The 17,960-nt window shown below is 38.1% G+C and overlaps 1 protein-coding gene across 1 annotated transcript; it reads left to right on the forward strand.

Annotated features, from left to right (window-relative positions):
• The first annotated feature begins 1,265 nt into the window (after positions 1–1,265).
• ifnlr1 (interferon lambda receptor 1) lies at positions 1,266–8,393 on the forward strand. The gene is made up of 7 exons (XM_042423630.1): positions 1,266–1,308; positions 2,411–2,537; positions 3,918–4,087; positions 4,190–4,374; positions 4,647–4,905; positions 6,814–6,959; positions 7,386–8,393. Exons 1-7 carry the CDS (start codon positions 1,266–1,268, stop codon positions 8,391–8,393), a joined length of 1,938 nt encoding a protein of 645 aa, XP_042279564.1.
• The last annotated feature ends 9,567 nt before the right edge of the window (positions 8,394–17,960 follow it).

The following is a 17,960-nucleotide window of genomic DNA, read 5'->3' on the forward strand; positions in this document are numbered from 1 at the left end:
TATAGCAAACTTTTGTTACAATACATCAGCCAACCAGAAAGAAAATCAACTTTGTACTTAAGGAAATTAGAAACTGTGTGTTGATTTTGTTCCCTCCTCTGGTGTACTGGCTGTATGATACAACTATGATACTGTATGATACAACAACTGATAACCATTAGACAGGCCTATGATTTTGTGCGTGTGTACACAAGCGAGTGTACTGAAATAACTGATATTATATTTGCATATGAGGTTTACATCAGAGCATAATGAGGCATGTCTGCCAGGTTGTTTTAAATCATTATTCTAATACCATAATTAAAGCAATGGAGACCTAAATTAAGACCATTTATCTACATATTCGTACATTTATCCCAGTGTGTCCATGTGTCCTTCATTATTGTGGAATTGTTTTGAGTCATCCTCCCTCTCTTCATTCTTCAAAGGACATCTACGTGAAAGGTACAAGACTGTAGCATAGCTCCGTTAAGGAATAGGACAATGTGTGTGTGTGTGTGTGTGTGGGTAGTGTGTTTGTGAGTGTGTAAATGAGCTATGTAGTTGAGTGAGTGGCAGAAAAGTGACGGTAAATGCGAGTGGAGCAGAGGAAAAGCAGCTCCTCAAGACAAAGAAAATACTCATCTATCGAAGCGGGTTAGCCCCCAAGTTAGCAACAACGCATTAACCCCCCCGATACACATATCTTCATCATAGTGTGTCTATGATCAGCTTCTTTCTTTTTCTGTCTTATGAAGTATATAGTCAATCATTTCCCATTAACTGTAGAAACCAGAAATAACCTGAAAGACAAGCAGAGTGAGAAAGAGAGGGAGTGAGAGAGAGAGAGAGAGGCAGACTCAAGGTGGAGAAGGGAGGTGGAAGGAAGTCGAGAGTCTAGAGAGAGAATGTAAGTGGGCGGGACATACAGTAAGCAGAAAAACAGGAACAAAGTGATAACATATGCCAAAGTACACCTGCACACCTGAATAAAGCCACTCCTTTCCCAGGGCACATCAGAGATGGTCGAGGAATGGAGGCAGGACAATGCACTGAAATCATATACAACTTTGATATTCTGTAACCCTTTTGACATTGATTCTGGTTTTGTTTGGGGGGATTTCGGAGATTAGCAGTTTTATCTGTTTTTTGTTTTTTGGTTTTTTTGGAGGGTTTTTTTGTGGTGTGTATTACATGTTGCTTTTGTTTAGAACTCAAAAAATAGGGGAGCCATTTCAGAGTTGGACTTTGGTATCCTCTTATTGTGACCCACGTATCCAACGAAGATGTGGTCTATGAATGTCATCATCCTCCTCCTGTTCTGCGATGGTGAGTAATAAGGAGCCAACATGGATCTGTGTTTTTATTTGCAGAATTTGATTACCGGCAGTCAAACATTTAATGGATCATTTTCTTTGCAAAGTAGTCCTAATAGGAGAAATAAATAATAACACCAATGCAATAAAGTCAAGTAATATATTCAACAGAGAGCGATTCCCTCACAGTTGAATGAGAGTCCCAGAACACAATTCAGACTTTGGTCATTTTAAATGATAGTGATCAATGGAAAGTGCAATTTCATTTTAGAGTCTGGCTGATGTAATATTGATTATATCATTGTACAGCTTATAAAAATGCTAATTTTGAATGGACTACTCTGTGTGTAATTTTCAACCCTGTGTCTTTCACATCCAATAAACTACAAGGGCTATGACATTATAACTGTAATATGCCCTGGGTTGGTAAGTTATGCCTCAACATCATGAAAATGTGGTCTATGTATGAATTGCTTTTGCCATGAAATACAGGAGAGTATACTGTTAGCACTAAAGGATGGTGTTCTGTATCCCTTCCTTGTATGTCAGACAGGAAGATGGTAATTATTTCCTTGTATCAAAGATGTGACCGACAAAGTTGAGGAACAAAGCAGTTTTTAGTTACAACTACCAGCAAAAACAAAGTCCATCTTACGCAATATCCCTGAGGTCTTGAATCCAGTGTGTGTTCACTGTATTGCTTAGGCCATAGCAGCTGTAGTGTAAAAACTGAGTGACTGTGCCTCTGAAGCTGCAGTGGCTGAATGCTGATGCTTTAATTGATTTACATTATGTGCTGTGATTGAAAATCTGGGCTGGAACACACATCAAGGCAAGATGTAATCTGAATGCTAAAAGCTGTCTACAGCTCTTGTCACAGTACAGAATAGTACATTTATTTACTTGTAACTTAGCATAAAGTGTAAAAAATTGCAGAACATAAAAAAAATGCAACTGTAATATCTATAACATTAAGATATAGAATTATTAATTTTACTGATATGCTACTGATTTTACTTTTTTTTTTCAATTTTATCCCTTAAAATTGGAAATGGGTTGAATGAGAACAAATAAATAGCATATAGACTTTGCTCCTCTGCCCTTTTTTCCTACAGCTTGTCATTCGACTGGCAATAGCACGGTGACCTTCATCTCCAAAAACTTTTACAATGTACTCCACTGGGAACCTGCAAAACCTGCCTTCACTGGTGAAAAAATCCTCTATAGCGTCAAGTATTGGAGGTAAGAACGGGGATGACAAATGAGTGAGTATTATTACACTCCTTGTTCCATTAGCCTCTTTCACCTTTGTGCCTGCATGTACAGATCCATATGGAGGGGTGAGTCAAACCAGGAAAAATATGTTTGCAGGGTAAACACCCTCTTAGCTCATCATGTAGATGTCCATGTCAAGGGACTGTACATGCAATTTTGTAATGGGACTCAAAACAACCCTGGTCACCAGATGGTCTCTGGGTATCTATGGAAGCAGATACTGTATTTTGCCAAAAGCTTTTGTCATTGGAATAATATTTCATGCTGACAAAGAATGTTATTTTAGTTAAAGGATATGTCTATATATTTCTCATCAAATTTGTCAACAAATCCCATGAAAAGACCAAAACCAAAAATGCATCAATCCTTATAACATGTGTTGTCTGGGTGGCCAACACCTTATTCCTCAGTACTGTTGACCCCCATTGTTGTCTAGAAACTATGAAAAACACATACATGAGCCACAATGTCACGCTGGGTCACATGCTTCATCTTTACAATTAACATGGGTACTGTATTACATTGTGAGTCATTCCCATGTACACAGTAGTGCATCCATTAATACTCACTAGTGCACTATATCCCCCACTGAAACTAATGTCCAACAATTGCAACATTTCCTCCTGTCTGAGTACCATTTGCTAAAAACTACAGTGCCCAGCATGGAAATGATTCCACTTTTTCAAGAAAGCTTTTTTTTAAAGCTAAAGAATAGTTATGGGCCTGTTCACAGTCATTAGTATGGACTGCACTCTGCTCTTCTTTTTGAATGAAGATAAATAGAGCACTCATAGTATGCTTTCATGGCTTGCAAGAGGAATTTTTTCCTTTCTCCTTTTCACTGTGTCTCTACAAACGGCCTCAACAAAGTGGAAATTTCATCTTGTCTAATTACTCATGACGCAGTCTCTCAGATAATTTTCAAGTGCCACCTCAATCCTATTGACTTTTCTCCAATCCACTGTCACCTGGAATTGCTGGAGTGACTTCCAGCAACAGACCAGCTGCAGAGGAGGGCTGCTTTAACAATGCCCGCTCAATATCAGCTCCTTGTTAAAACAAAATGCTGTCATTTGTCTCCCTCAAAAAAGTCACTGTGTGTTCAAATGATGAATGGGTGATTTGGCATAGTCGAGATGATCTTTGTGTTAATTCATTGTGGCCAAGTACTGCAGAGTTTTACATCAACTTCTTTTCTGAATAACATTCAATTGTGAATATACAGTTGTGTCAAATAGTAGATATCTTTCGGGAATCCGACTCCACACTGCACATTCTGCTGTACCTGTAGTAATGTACTGCCAATTGACTTCCATATTTGATCACATTGTACTGCATTCTTTACAGTGATACTACGGAGGAGTTCAAGATAAAACCAGAGTGTCAGAACATTACTGCTCTGTTCTGTGACCTGACTGATGAAACCCCATCACTTTATGATGTTCACTACCGGGCTAGGGTGTACATTAATGGTAGTCTTCATGGCAGAACCATCAGGTTTACACCTCTACGAGACAGTAAGAAGCTCCAAAGAAAACCTACGTCTTCATGAAAAGAAAATTAATTTTTCTCACTGTCCTTGTCCATCTCTCACTTTTCATTTTTCTGTGTCTCTGAAGCTGTTTTTGGTCGTGCCAACCTTTCTACATATTCAAAGGGGGCATCCTTGCATGTTAACGTCACCCTGCCCTTGGGGCCAAAGGGAGTCTCCATTGCGGACATTATCAACGGAAGCAAAAGTGGGCCCATCAAAACTTTCATTGTATATACCTTACATATCACCTCCCCAAAGTGGGCTGCACAGGTCAGTATGCATTTAAACAATATAATATATTCACATATTAATTTGGTAACACAATAATACAAACTGTCAGACATGATATCATACAAGAAGTAAAGATACAAGAAAGTCGTGTATCACTTCCAAAACTTAAAACACAAGTTTGGGACTTAATACAGAGACTAACACAGGTAAACAACTACACTCAAGTTATTAATGTGCTCTAATGTTGGTAGTGATGTTTCTCTATTTTTTTAAATAATTAATAAAAACTGAAGTATGTTATGTGAATTTAGTTAATTCATATGGTAACTATTACACTGTGCTCATATTCTATTGCTTGTTTATTTGACATGTGCAACTTGCAATGGACTAAATTAATCAGTCATCCTTATGACTCACTGTGTCTTCAGGTCAAGGAAAACACATCTGGCCAGTTTGTCATCAACTTGAAAAACAACCAAACTACGTACTGTGGCTATGTGGTCTACAGGCCTTCATGTGAAAAGGGTCGCCCAGTGAGTGAGAGAGCCACCTTCTGTGTCACGCTACCAGGTGAGGACAATGTTGACCAGTATAAGTATTACTGAGTATTATCAAGTAAATCACTATGCAGTGTTTTGGTGGTTGGTGCCATCAATATCATGGATCTACTGCTCAAACTGGAATTCCTGGATCGTATATTATGTTTCACCAGTATCTAAAGCAACACGCCCCACCAATGCAACCCTTGGTACTTGACTCACCCCGATCATGTGGCCAAGTTATGCTTATCATCTCTGTTGTGAAGAGATTGGTGTATCCTGTTTAAAGGTTACTTCTCATTTTTATGTTGATACAAGAAAAATGGGTTAGTTATTAGCTATAACTATATCTGATATTCTGAAAATGCCTGTCCATTCTTTGAATAGTGAATAAAGGAAGTATATGACTTAATTAAATTATGTCTATTTAAACTTAATTGTAATTTATTGCTCAAACACTGAACTAACTTGAATTCTGCAGCAATCATAGGTCACGCCAATCATGTAAAAATGTATTATTATGGAAAAACATAATAACACAATCTTTTAAATGATTAACCAATTACATCTTGTTAACACATCCAATAATCAATTAAGGAAATTGCTTGAAATTTGCATCTGTAGTATCAGAACAGATATGGAAAATAATCACCAATATTTCATACTAGTTAAAAGTGCGGATGATTAATTTGTTCAAAAGTGAACCTACCTTTCTTTAATGTAGTGATTACTAGCTGATTTTGAATGGATAAAGTTAATAAATAACCTTAACTCTAAAAACTTAACAATATTTACAAAAACTTGATTTCACTTGAGGCAACAGTGTGACACTTAACATCGTACTAGGAAGTTTTCAAGGACCCACCTGCTGTGAAGAAAATGCCAGAATTAAGAAATTGATGAAATTTTCTATCTTATGTTTTTTTTTTTTTAAACATTTGACTTCAAGTAGTTTGTGCTCATCTCTTAAAGTGATCGCAGCCACTTGGAAACAATGTGGTGTTTGGTAATAAATCAAGACAGTTAGTTGTAAATTTTTTATATGCCTGAATCTACATTATGCATCACTGTCAGAGTTACAGCTACACTCCACTGGTTGAAATTAGGCACAGGGTGGTTTTGCAGTGAAAAGAAAACATTTGTTTTGGCTTGGATGACCATATTATTCATACTGTGAATCCCTGACATTTAAAAATACTTAACAATTGACACCTAGAAATGTGTTCTCATAAGTGCTTGTGACCTCTCCCTTCTCTTGTTGTTTTACTGATGAGACAGAAGATTAGATTACACAGTGTGCTTGCAAAGGTGATGTATGTTCCCACCTTGCCTTACTGTTTATTCTCTACTGTTAAACCTGACAAAAACAAACATAGATGACATTGATTCTGACAACATGCGAAATACTTTTATATCACACAAGTTCACAAGCAATTTCAGTTTGTTTCTTTGTTGTTCTCTTTTGAATCAAAATTATTTAAATTTTTGGTGATTAAAGTTATCACTATAGCACCTAAAATAATTGAAACATGATTAATTGGAGGTTGTGAACCCAGTATGGACACTGTCAATGAATTCAAATGATGTTCATTAAAGGATTTGTGAAAATATTTCAATTTCAAAATGCACTCAAAGTCATACCTATCCTAATCCTAAAGGGGGAATTCCACTTCTATAGGTTACTGTGTAGATTTCTGTTAAGATAAGTTTCTGGTAACCTAAACATAAGTGCTTCTGGAAAGTCACAGAACATCCAGGAATATCCTGTATTCGCCAGTCTTACGTCACAGGCATGCTACTGTACAGTGCTGCTCCCTGAGAACATGCCTGAGCTTGTGTGTGACTATAAGAATTTTTGTAACATAATGCTCTAAAGTGCTCAAGATTACCTAGTTTTGCAGATGTGTTGTGTTTTCCCACATTATTTTATGACACCAACTCTCTTCTCTCTCAGGTGACCATAGGATGCTTCTACCATGGCCTCTCATGAGTGCTGCTCTTCTGGCAGCCATTGTCATAATAGCAGTTGTGTTTTCATGCATCTATGTGAAAGGTGGAAAGGAAAAGAGCATGCCACAGTCATTGGTAAGAATGCTCTTTCTCCAGTTTCAAGTGGTGTGTTCTGGGTAACAACAAGGAAATGTTGCCTTACTGGAAGCTCTCACATAAAATACTGTACGCGTTTTCAGTGTGAGGCAGCAACATGAAAGTAATTAAACATACTGAAACATTGCGGATGTTGTTTTAGTAAATGAGACAGGGTTTTAGTGACTCATGGTACCATCAATGTTGACAAATGTGATATGGTTGAGGCCTTGTGTGGTGATATAGGCTCAACACAAAATATTCTGCACAATGTTCTATTTTTCTATAAAGTATATTGGCTTTGCTCTTTACATCGATGTGATGTACAGTAAAATGTTTTATATCTCTGAATATTTTTGATTAATATACAAAATTCAAGCACTTATTTGACTTTGATGAGTCTGTCTTCCTTATCTTCAACAACAGGTAACCACTTTTGACAACATGCCAGAAGTACTGCAGTCTCCAGATAGAAATCTCATCCTTTCCAAACCAGTAGTCAGCACTCAAAGTGACCAAATAGTGTATGCCACAATCCAGGCAAAGCTAAATGTGTCCTCCGTTGGGTCTGGAGGTTATTCCCCTCAGGATATCCCCTGCCAAGTTTGGCAAGGCAGCACTGGCTCCTCTGTAGGAACAGGGGTGCATGGTCCAGCGCCAAATCAGCAGGACACCAGCACCCAGTCCTCTGAAATCTACGGTTCAGTGGCTGTCCACGTCCCTGCTGAAGAGAATGAAGATCTCAAGCCGGTTAATATAAAAGACAGAGGAAACAGTGAACTACCACTTCCCTCCAACATAGAAAGCTGGGATAAAAGTGGAACAAGTCCAAAGCTAACCTCACGTGTAACATTACCTGATTTGGATGCCTGTGAGAGCAATCTAGCCAAGCCGCTGTTGTTGCACACAGTGCGGGATCCCAATGGACAACTCATGTTGCCTTCACTCACTTCTCAGTTACAGAGCAGCATGGATGGCACAGTATCACCTTTTAACCCTGAGAGAAAACCCCTTTTATCGGACCTCATACTCCAAGACTACGAGAAGGAGGGGCTATCAACAACGTCCTTGCAGCGCTTAGACAGCTCAGAGTGGTCAGACTCTGGGTGTGACGATAGCAGTGTAAACACACCAACTCAGCTGTACTGCAACACTCATTATTTCCCGACTCAACCAGTTGTTCCTGATTGCCACAAAGGACTCCAGAGCACACCATCTAGTGATGGAATATTTGAATCAGGTTACAAACAAAACTGGATGCCTGTAATCGATCCTGGAAGTATATCCAAAGACAGATGTGAATACAGGAGGAAGAACGATCATTGTTTTGGTCCCAAAAAGGAGGAGGGAGGAGAGGAAGATGAAGACGCAGTAGGTGAGGAGGGATCAAGGCAAATTCTTCTGGGAGATTGGGTGGTACAAATTCAAGAATAATGCTCCACTCTTTAATCTTTATGACCTAAGAGCTGCTTTTCAAATATGAGAAGTGAAGTTTCTCTGTAGTAGCCTTTTTAACAAAAGGAGGAGGGGAAAGTTGATGGAAGCAGTGACAATGCAGAACTCAAGCAGATGAATTGCTCTGATGTCGTGGTGTGGCTGACAATTCAGAGACAGACTCTTAAACTCTACTTTTGAGTTAAAGCATAGACAAAATTTATGCTGAGCTGAGTCACACTTAACAACCTCTGGAACCTTCAATACATTTCACCGCCAGATCTCAGGAACATGCTTTCTGGTTGTATTTATTTATACACAATTGTAAACTATTGTGTGTTTAGTTTTAAGTGGTGGGTTTAGATTTACAGAAATCACTCATTCCTTATTTTATATATATATTTTTTGTAAAGTCTTTGTTTACTTTGTCAAGTGAAGTTTAACAAAACAACCACATTACAAACAGAATTTGTATTTAGAAAGATGATAATTTTTTATACATGAAACCCTAAGTTAACTTCTTTTCTAACCAATATCTGTTTTAGACATGACCTCTTCTGATCACGTGTCTAGATTGTAGATGAGTGATAGCCTTGTGGGCCCACATGTATCACAGGCAGCAAAGGGAAAATATTGTATAAAGTTCCAGTTTAACATAATGGCATACAGTATGTTTCAAAGCAACAGTAGTATTTTTACAATGTCATGATAGTCTTAAGCTCTGTTCAGATGGTTAAAATCTGATATGTTTGCATATGCAAAAAACACATGATCCCACTTTATCCATTTTTGTAAGAGGTGTAAAGTGAAATTAAAATGACATCTTATAAAATTCAATTCAATCTGATCCCTTAAATAGATTTTAAGTGTTTTGTCATTGACAAGAACTGCAACCAACGAACCTGAAGCTGTAGAAATGAGGAGGCTTTAGACTAAAATAAGCAGAATAAACAGCCAAAGCTTACATGTTTCTAGCTAGTTAGAGTCATGCCACGTGCATTTATGTGCCATCACTATGACAACAAATTACTGCAACTTATTACACTCTCTAAATACACAAACCCAATATGGTCAGTTTTCAATTACAATGTGGACAATCAGCCTTCAAGATTAGATATGAAAAAAAATCTGATTGCCTTGTGCCTGAACAGAGTAGACAAAGTCCAACAGCTACTGCCACATTCTGAGCTGTTTGAAATGGTAGCAGAATGACTGAATTTCTTGTCCACAGTAATATATTCACATTTTACACACAACATAGTTCAGTATTATCAGTGACCTATGAAATACATGGAATGATTGCAACTGTACATAAAAAAATGAATGTGATGTTTTTTGTTTTTTTTCTGACTCACAAAGTTCATGAACTCATTTTGTTCTCTTTATTGTTTGCTATTCTCAGGGGCAGAAAATACAATGTGTAAAATATTTATTAGAGGGTGGAGTCATGGTGTGACCTAAGCCATACTGATAACAGCTAGGTTTGTAATAACTTGAGCGCAAGCTTTATATAAAGCTGTAAAGAAATAATGTCAGGTGTGTTGCAGAAGAGTGACGTAAGTCAATTTTAGAATGTAAGTTTTGTACAGTGCATTACACGTTGTATGTATGTATAAAGTTGTAACATAGTTTTATATTTACAGACTGAATTAAAAGTTAATGTTGGAAAAGTTGAATTCCAAGATGAGACATTAAAACACTGAAAAAATTACAGTAACATTGTGTCATTTTATGGTAATATATTGCTGATGTTTTGAAGAAATAAAATTAGAGAACCTTCCGAGAACAGTCAGTTCTGTTTTATATGTGTATTCATTGGCTTGGTTGGAAAAGGTTGCAAAAATATTTTGAACTCTTTGACTTTTTCACACTCAGTTCACATTTATTTGTAGTCACTATCTTCTGTTACCTTGGCTCTAGGTAAAGTGAATTAAATATGTCTGAATGATAAACTTCAGCCTGTATGACATTTTAAAAAGTCAAACTTCGTTCCTACATACTGTAGACAGTCACTGTCCAGTATTTCCAGTGTGGAGGTAGATTGTGCAAAGAGTCCAAAAGTTCAAATTTACAGCCTTTTGTCAAGTAGTGTAGGTTTGCAGTCCAGGAATACAGAAAAAGAAAGCTTTTTGAGGCTCTGCTTGACCATACAGTACAAATATGGTGAACTACAAAATTATGACCAAAAAAAAAGATCTTAATAAATTAACAGTTCAGTTGTTTAAAGTCACAATGCGCAAAATTGGTTGCTTCCATCCAACCATGCAAATGGTCTGCATTTCATTTGCAACCCATATAGTAGATTGTGAACAGTCTGTATCTAAATTGTATAACAGTGTTTTGAATAATAATAATAATAATAATAATAATAATAATAATAATAATAATAATAATAATAATATGAAAAACTGGTTGGTGTTTTTGGGTCCCATTATATTATGTTCTAAGTTTATGTTTTCAGAATTTCAAGGAAAGGTGAACCAATTGTCATACACACACACGGAAACAGTGCGGTTATCTGCAACCATGGGAAGTTTTCTAGGGATAATATAAGACCTGGGTGGATCTCTGGTTTAATACCCATTGTGTGCTTGGTTATGCAATGGCTAATTAATACTGTAATGGAATATTTTACAGTAAAAGTGTGACCTATATACAGGTAATAGGGAAGGGGTACAGCAACAGATATACCTCTCTTTAAACCTTTAAGTAACTAATCACAAATTACAATAGAATATCAAGAAGTATTTTTCACCTTTTAAAGTGGTCTATAAACCAATCAGAGTCCAACATAACCAATGGCCTAGGGCCAGTAAAAGTTTATGCAGGGCAAGCTGACAGGCCAATCATGAGTCATGGGTATACAGTTTAGGATGAGGGGAGGGCATTTCTCTTCGTCTGATAAGGTTAAAAGTAAAGTTAAGCTTTGCTGTCAGCTTCCCAAGTCATTTTTAAAAAGACGAGAGAAAAAGAGAGAGTGTATGCGAGCAAGCTGAGAGCGTGAGCAAGAGAAAGAGCATTGGTGGTTGAGAGAGGAGAGCAAGCAGCAGTAGCAAGAACAAACTAGTGAATGAGAGAAATAAAATGTTAAATTCTGATTGTTTCACGGCGGTTAAGTTCTAAAGCACAAATAAATAACCATCAAACACTCAACAAATGATTTACGGTCGAGACAGACGCTCTTAGTTTCTGTTTTGTTTTCCTCCTCTGCATTTCTCATTTTCATTCATTCATTACAGTTCAACTCCATGTCTGTAGTGAACAGGTGGCTCACAGAAGGAGACAGAAGAGTTGGGTTGATTTGTGGTTTTGCTGGTCCGATGCACAAGCTTAAACCGGTTTGATTTTATGCAAATCGACTGAACCGGCATTTTTCAATATGAGACGTCTAAGTGTCTCACACAGAGGCCCCAACACTGACAGGGCCGGCTGCTGCTGTCCACCCAGCTGGATGCTGAAGATGAGCTGGAGGAGGTAGGCTGACCTAGGCTAAAGGCACAGATCTCACTGATGACCCGGATAAACCCGGCTGGGCAGCTTACAGCAGTCTGAAAGCAGCTTGTCTTTAACAACCCGCTAATACAAAGGAACACAAAAGATCATTTGACCAGCCTGCACAGTGGCTTGCAGCTAGTTAGCATGGCTAACATTGTTAGCATAGCATAGCTGTACAGTGTGTAGCCACGGTGTTTCCGGCTGTTAAATTGGAAACACCACGGCTACACACAGCACCCTAGTACAAGATGAAAAGACAATGTGTCACTCAGCTGTCCTGACTATGGTGCCATGACGCTGTCGTTATTTTCCACTTTGGATGTGAAACCTAGTGGTACAATTTGGTATTACCAGCCCAGTCGCATTTGGCTTAATATCAAACCGGTTTGAAAATGTTTATATTGGCCCAACCGTAGTGGAGTGAACACATTCACACCAAAAATACACCAAAAATTGAATGCCATAGTTTCAGGGCCATTGGTCACATATAGAGCTAAATTATTCAATATGACAAAAGGAACAGTTTCATAAATCATTACAACAAACTGCACTGACTGAATAGACATACAGTACACCTGTTGGGATAGTAGCTAAATGCTGAAAACCTACAGCATGAAAAATGACCACAAAATGGAATCAATACATCTGGTGACACCATATCAACAAGAAACGTCATATGATGAAAATGTCAAGAGTTCAGATTTATGGCCAGGTTGCCTTTTAGAAATTACTTGTATCCAGAACCAAAGCACATGCTTAACACAGCAGCACAAAACATGTAGACCACTGCAACATTGTCTGATGATTCAACCTTCATAGATTAATGCTTGGATAAAAACAAATTATACTTTGAATCTATACTGCCTGCTTCCATGTCAAAGATAATACCAGGGCTGCATAGTGATTGCTTTACATCTTTTACAGAACCACAGACATAGCAGATATTTTTGCTCAATTTTACAGAACTATAGCAGTGGATGTTGTTGGGGATTGCTGATAAAATCTCCTATCTTGTTCAGTGCAAACCAGTATAAACCAATACAAGTATGTTGCACATTATTTTTCATAGCCCTTAGGCATTCTGAGACCCACTGTTCATCAAAGCCAAACCATGTTATGAAAATTATACTTCTGCTCTGCTTCTGTATTTGAGAACGAGTCAGCTATGCTGCCCTTGACATATGAGTGGGCTCTTTGCTTGTTGTAGGAATAGGACTGATAGAAAAGCAGAGGAAAAAGTAGGCTTTGTAAAGGATGATTTTACATGATTGGAGAGCCAGAACTGGCAAAGCACCAGCAAAGTTCACTGTTGCGACTAACAAAAAGAAAAAAAAGAAAAAAGAATATGTAAAATGGCTCTTGTGAGTGGGAGTAAGTGGGAGGTAAAGAGACAAAGGAATTAGATTAGATCCAGTCAAGAAACAATTGGAACAACTACCTCCAAGAAAATCAAACAGGACGTAAAATGGCAAAGAAAAGTAACCCAAGGGAAACAGAAGAGGACTCCAACTTGTAGCCTATCATCCTGACAACATACTGCAGGGAAAAGAAGAGTGTGTTCATAGAGTGAGAGAGAGGTTTCCGGTCTCTGACATGTTTGGAAGGGGGAGACATGGCAAAGAGAATGTTGTCCAGCTTTTCACCATGCTCTTTTCCTCTATCTTTCCCGTCTGGCTCTTCTTTAGACAGGTGTCTAAAAAAACAGTCTTTAGTTGGCTGGCAGCACTGACATGTTCTTTTCTTTCTCTCTGCCAGAAGACTGCCTTTCTTTTCTTTCAACTCTCCAAGCCCCGAGAAGATCAAATGGGAGATTGCAGGGCAGGCAATCCTGAGTGCTACAGGCATGATAGAACTTTGAATGAGGAGTAGTAGTTTGGATGAACCCAATGCTTCTGCACAAATAGAATTTCAATCACAGCTGAGGGTGTGTTTGATCAATGAAAATATTGATAGACTCAGTGTCTTGGCCACTTGAGTGATTTCTCTGGGGAAAACCCATGGAAGGAAACAGGGTTGACCTTTGTACAGGGCAATGCCTATTTCAATCACTGCCAGAAATGTTAAAGGCAGGGCTGGACTGGGACAAAAATTCAGGCTGGGAATTTCACAGCTACCCAGGCAACATCACAGACCAGGAGTACTCAACAGGCACACTCCGGTCCAGATCCAAACCCAAACACAAATAAAAATAAAAAAATTAAAAATTACAAATTAAAATAAGCGCACATAATTATGTTTCCACACAGCCAAATCTTCAAAGCGCATCAAGAAGGTGCTCTAACTTCATCTCCCAATTACAGCAGCGTAACACCACAACTACCAAATTAAACTGATTGAAATCATCATATACAGCTACAATCAGAATACTAGTTGAGTCAGCAACACAGCAAGAGCAGGCAGAAAAAAAAAGAAATTTTGATGTAATTTGACTAAAAACACATCCTTAACCAGCTGCAGGGATGGGTATGGTTACATTAGGTTTTATCTTTATCTTATCAATACTCTTATTGGTCTGATTCTTTATCAATACTCTTATTGGTTTTATTTGGTTTTATTGGCTTTTTCATTACTAAGAGTTGTTTTTTTTAATTATCATTTTAAAAAAGAACAAATACAGAACAGGATTACAAGTGATTCATATTTTAAATAACACCAAATATTGTTTCTAGAGCAGCAACTGTAATGTTTACAACAGCAAAGTCACTGTATAAACTCAATAATATCTCACTGGAAACTAAAAATAAAATAAATAATATTCCTCACATCAAAATACTGAGTGAAGTTCAGAAAGAATGAAGAACACAGACATCAGTCACTGTCAGTCATTCATCCTGTCCTCTGTCCTCCTCCCTCTGGTGCTGATGTGATTCACTGCCTGCAGGTATCGCTTGTTGAGGGAAGAGGGGCTGGTTTGTCTCAGCCAGTAGCTAAGTTTAAAATTATTTGCCAAATTTTAACATAATGCTCCATACAGACAGCTTTAGCTTGTATGTAACAATCAGCTGTTGGCCTGAGCAGCACACTATGGTTGTGGATGGGACACTGCGGGCAAAGCAGTTGAAAATATAGCTTTTCTACATGTTTCTACTTGTTGAGCAGGTGGTTTGATAAATTAATTAGTGGCTTTTTACTTGTGAAGGTTTTATTGTGCTTACAGCAATGAGCGTAGTTGTTGTCAACTCGAGTAAAATGTTATCTTCACTTCACCTGGTTCACTGTCTTCGGTGGCTTCTCTGCTGTCCACTCTGTGCCACTCTGTGTGTGTGTGTGTGTGTGTGTGTGTCAGTCAAACACAGAGCACAGAGGAGAGGACAGAGAGGCTTGCGTGACCGTAAATGACATCAAACGGTGGTAGAGAATTCTCAGCATAGTTTTTGTCTGTTTATTCAGCTTAAGCTCTTTGCCTTGTGTTATAATGGTAAGGAAAACCTGTGTGACTGTGTTTTGCACACAGACTGGTTTCCAGGAGATGATGTTGATGCAAGAGGCTATGTGTGTCGGACCAATCAGGTGTCATGATAGGCATGGATCTTATCATCAGGTCAAAAGCAATGAAAGGGAGGGGGGGACTACATGCCTACAGACCTGAATGAACATGGCTGTCCTGTGGTCTTTTTGCTGTGATTTACCTCAATAATTTTGTGTTTCGACACTGGCCCGACAACCCAGGCCAATCAGCAGATGAATCAGGCAGGCCACTGCTAATTGTCCCGGTGCTCCCGATGGCCAGTCCAAGCTTGATTAAAAGCTTGCCTGGAATCCAGAAATGCACTTTGATTTATTTTTTATATTCTGTGGGGTAGGAAAACACACTTTGCAATGTGTCCTTGAAACTTAATAAATGCCCTCTAATGTTCTTGATAAAGTGTATTGGCAGAGATTCACATTAATGTTTAATGGCTCCTTTGAGGTTTAAACTCCAAAGCAGTCTTTCAGAAGGCTATTTCTGGTTATGCGCAGTTATGATTGCCTAATTCATTATATTCTGTCCACATTTAAGGCATGAAGACATAGAGCAAAGACAAAAAAGCGTCCTTTGAAGAAATTATATCCCTATTAGAAAATGTTTGAGAACTTAACAAGGGATACGTTTGAGTATCTTAGTCATATAACTATCACCCTATCTTGTCAGAGGCCATCTATTTTTCTAAATGTATCTTTTCTGACAAGGTGAATAGAGTTAACTGGTTCTATTGAAATGTATGCATGCCTCACTGCCAATGATTTTGCACTCTGATCTCCACGTTTGTTATGGCACCATGAAGTTCATTTATGACCATTTCTCATTTACTCTCATGAGATAATGGCATGAAAACTTAACCACTGAAAGGCTGCCAGAAGTACAGCCTGTCCTATGTTTCCAAGGGGTAGGGCTCATGTGGGTTGCTAGTTAGTTCAAATATGTCATCATATCAGGAAGTGTCACTAACAATAGTAGGAACAGTCAGCTGGTTCAGTTAAAGCTCAAGGAATATACTGTACAGTAGGGAAAAGAAAACTGTTCTATCAAAATGAAGCTTGCCTCTTCAAACACTGATGACAGGCATTGTTTAGTTTAGGAACAAGATAAACTTAATTTACTTTTTCCATTTTGACATGACACAGGTGAATCACAACAAGCAGGCCATTTCCTGCCATCCCCATTTAAAAACGCACCTACCTCGCTCCCAGACCAGACCAAATCACTTGATGAATTGAAGTCTGCATGTAATTGGATGCAATCACTTCACCCCCTCCCTTTCCTCTCTTGCATTCTAATGAGCTCTTAATGGGTCCTTGATTAGAAAAAGGCACGAAAACAGCTGTCAAGGCTGGCCAGGAAATGATGGATCATCTACAAGTCTTTGGTGTCCATTAAGGTCTATTCTGGGCCCAATAACCAGTAGGTGAGAAATGAAAAGAAAGTTTAGTAATATTCAGTTTCCACCAAGACAGTCCCCAGTAGAACAATGATCGCTTAAGCTTTGAAACTGACAGATGGCTATTGAACATTGACAGAACTGTCCAATCGGGGCATGCCAAATGGAAACCTCACATTTTTAACCACACTAAAGCAAAAATTTACATCTGCACATGTAAAGTATATTTGACAAAATTGTTTAAACTCCTCTCAGAGAGTTTCAGAGCTGCTGTGCTATTTGTTCAAAGGAAGATGAAAAAGAGGAGTAAAGTCTTTGAGAATAACTTCTCAGAGGATATGTTTAATAGAAATGACAGATAATAAACCAAGTGGTATTCATTATATTATTTAGAATACTATTGATAACATTATATCACTGCTTGTTAAACATGAAGATGAACCTTACATCAATAACAGTCATATAATGCCTACAAAGGTGTCAAGTTTCCCTTCATATCCTGGCCTCTGGCTCATGCCATGACAGATTTCCTTTACACATGAGCTGCAAACTGAGGAGAAAAAAACACATCTACACCAATCTCCCAGTGGTATTTACTAAAAGGATATATGGGTGTTTTCTGTGCTATGAGATCTCCTACTTTACACTACTTGCACACACAAAACTGACAAGGGCACAAGGGCTGCAAACAATGCATTAAATCCATAGATATCAGCAGTTGAAGATAATAAAAATCTGAATTAGTGTTATATCAAAAGGTAATACTATCAGTTCTACTAAAAAGTGCTAGTGGTTGATTTTTTTAAATTCACAAATAAAACATTTTAGATGTAAGCACAGGTCAACCCTTTCTAGGGTTCCACAATCCTTCACTTCTTTCTTGCAGTATGACCTGAATGAATGTGGCATCAGACACAGCTGAGATATCGCAGTCTGTTCCCTCCACAGCGACCCATACATTAAGGGTTTGATATCCTCTGCACCTGTGAGGAGCAGATAAAATACAAGAACATCCTACAAGGAATACATGTTTGCCACACAGTCAGACTGACTCCGGCTTTTATTCATAATTTATGCAAGTAAAAGCACAGCACGGGCATGAATTGTGAATAAAGCATAAATGATTCATAAAACACGATAAGTCTTTCTGAGTGTGCGGCAAATATTTATTCCTTGTTGGCTTGCCGTACATGTTTCACCTGGTACATGTACA

This window comes from Thunnus maccoyii, chromosome 10 (genome assembly GCF_910596095.1).
Source record: "Thunnus maccoyii chromosome 10, fThuMac1.1, whole genome shotgun sequence".
NCBI classification, from domain to species: Eukaryota; Metazoa; Chordata; class Actinopteri; order Scombriformes; family Scombridae; genus Thunnus; species Thunnus maccoyii.

Bases quoted from the DNA above. Each gene is read 5' to 3' on its own strand.
- ifnlr1 (XM_042423630.1), top strand. From the start codon at position 1,266: ATGTGGTCTATGAATGTCATCATCCTCCTCCTGTTCTGCGATG. The intron at 4,088-4,189 runs GTAAGAAGCTCC...GTGTCTCTGAAG, and splicing joins GTTTACACCTCTACGAGACA to CTGTTTTTGGTCGTGCCAAC. The intron at 4,375-4,646 runs GTCAGTATGCAT...ATGTGAATTTAG, and splicing joins CCCCAAAGTGGGCTGCACAG to TTAATTCATATGGTAACTAT.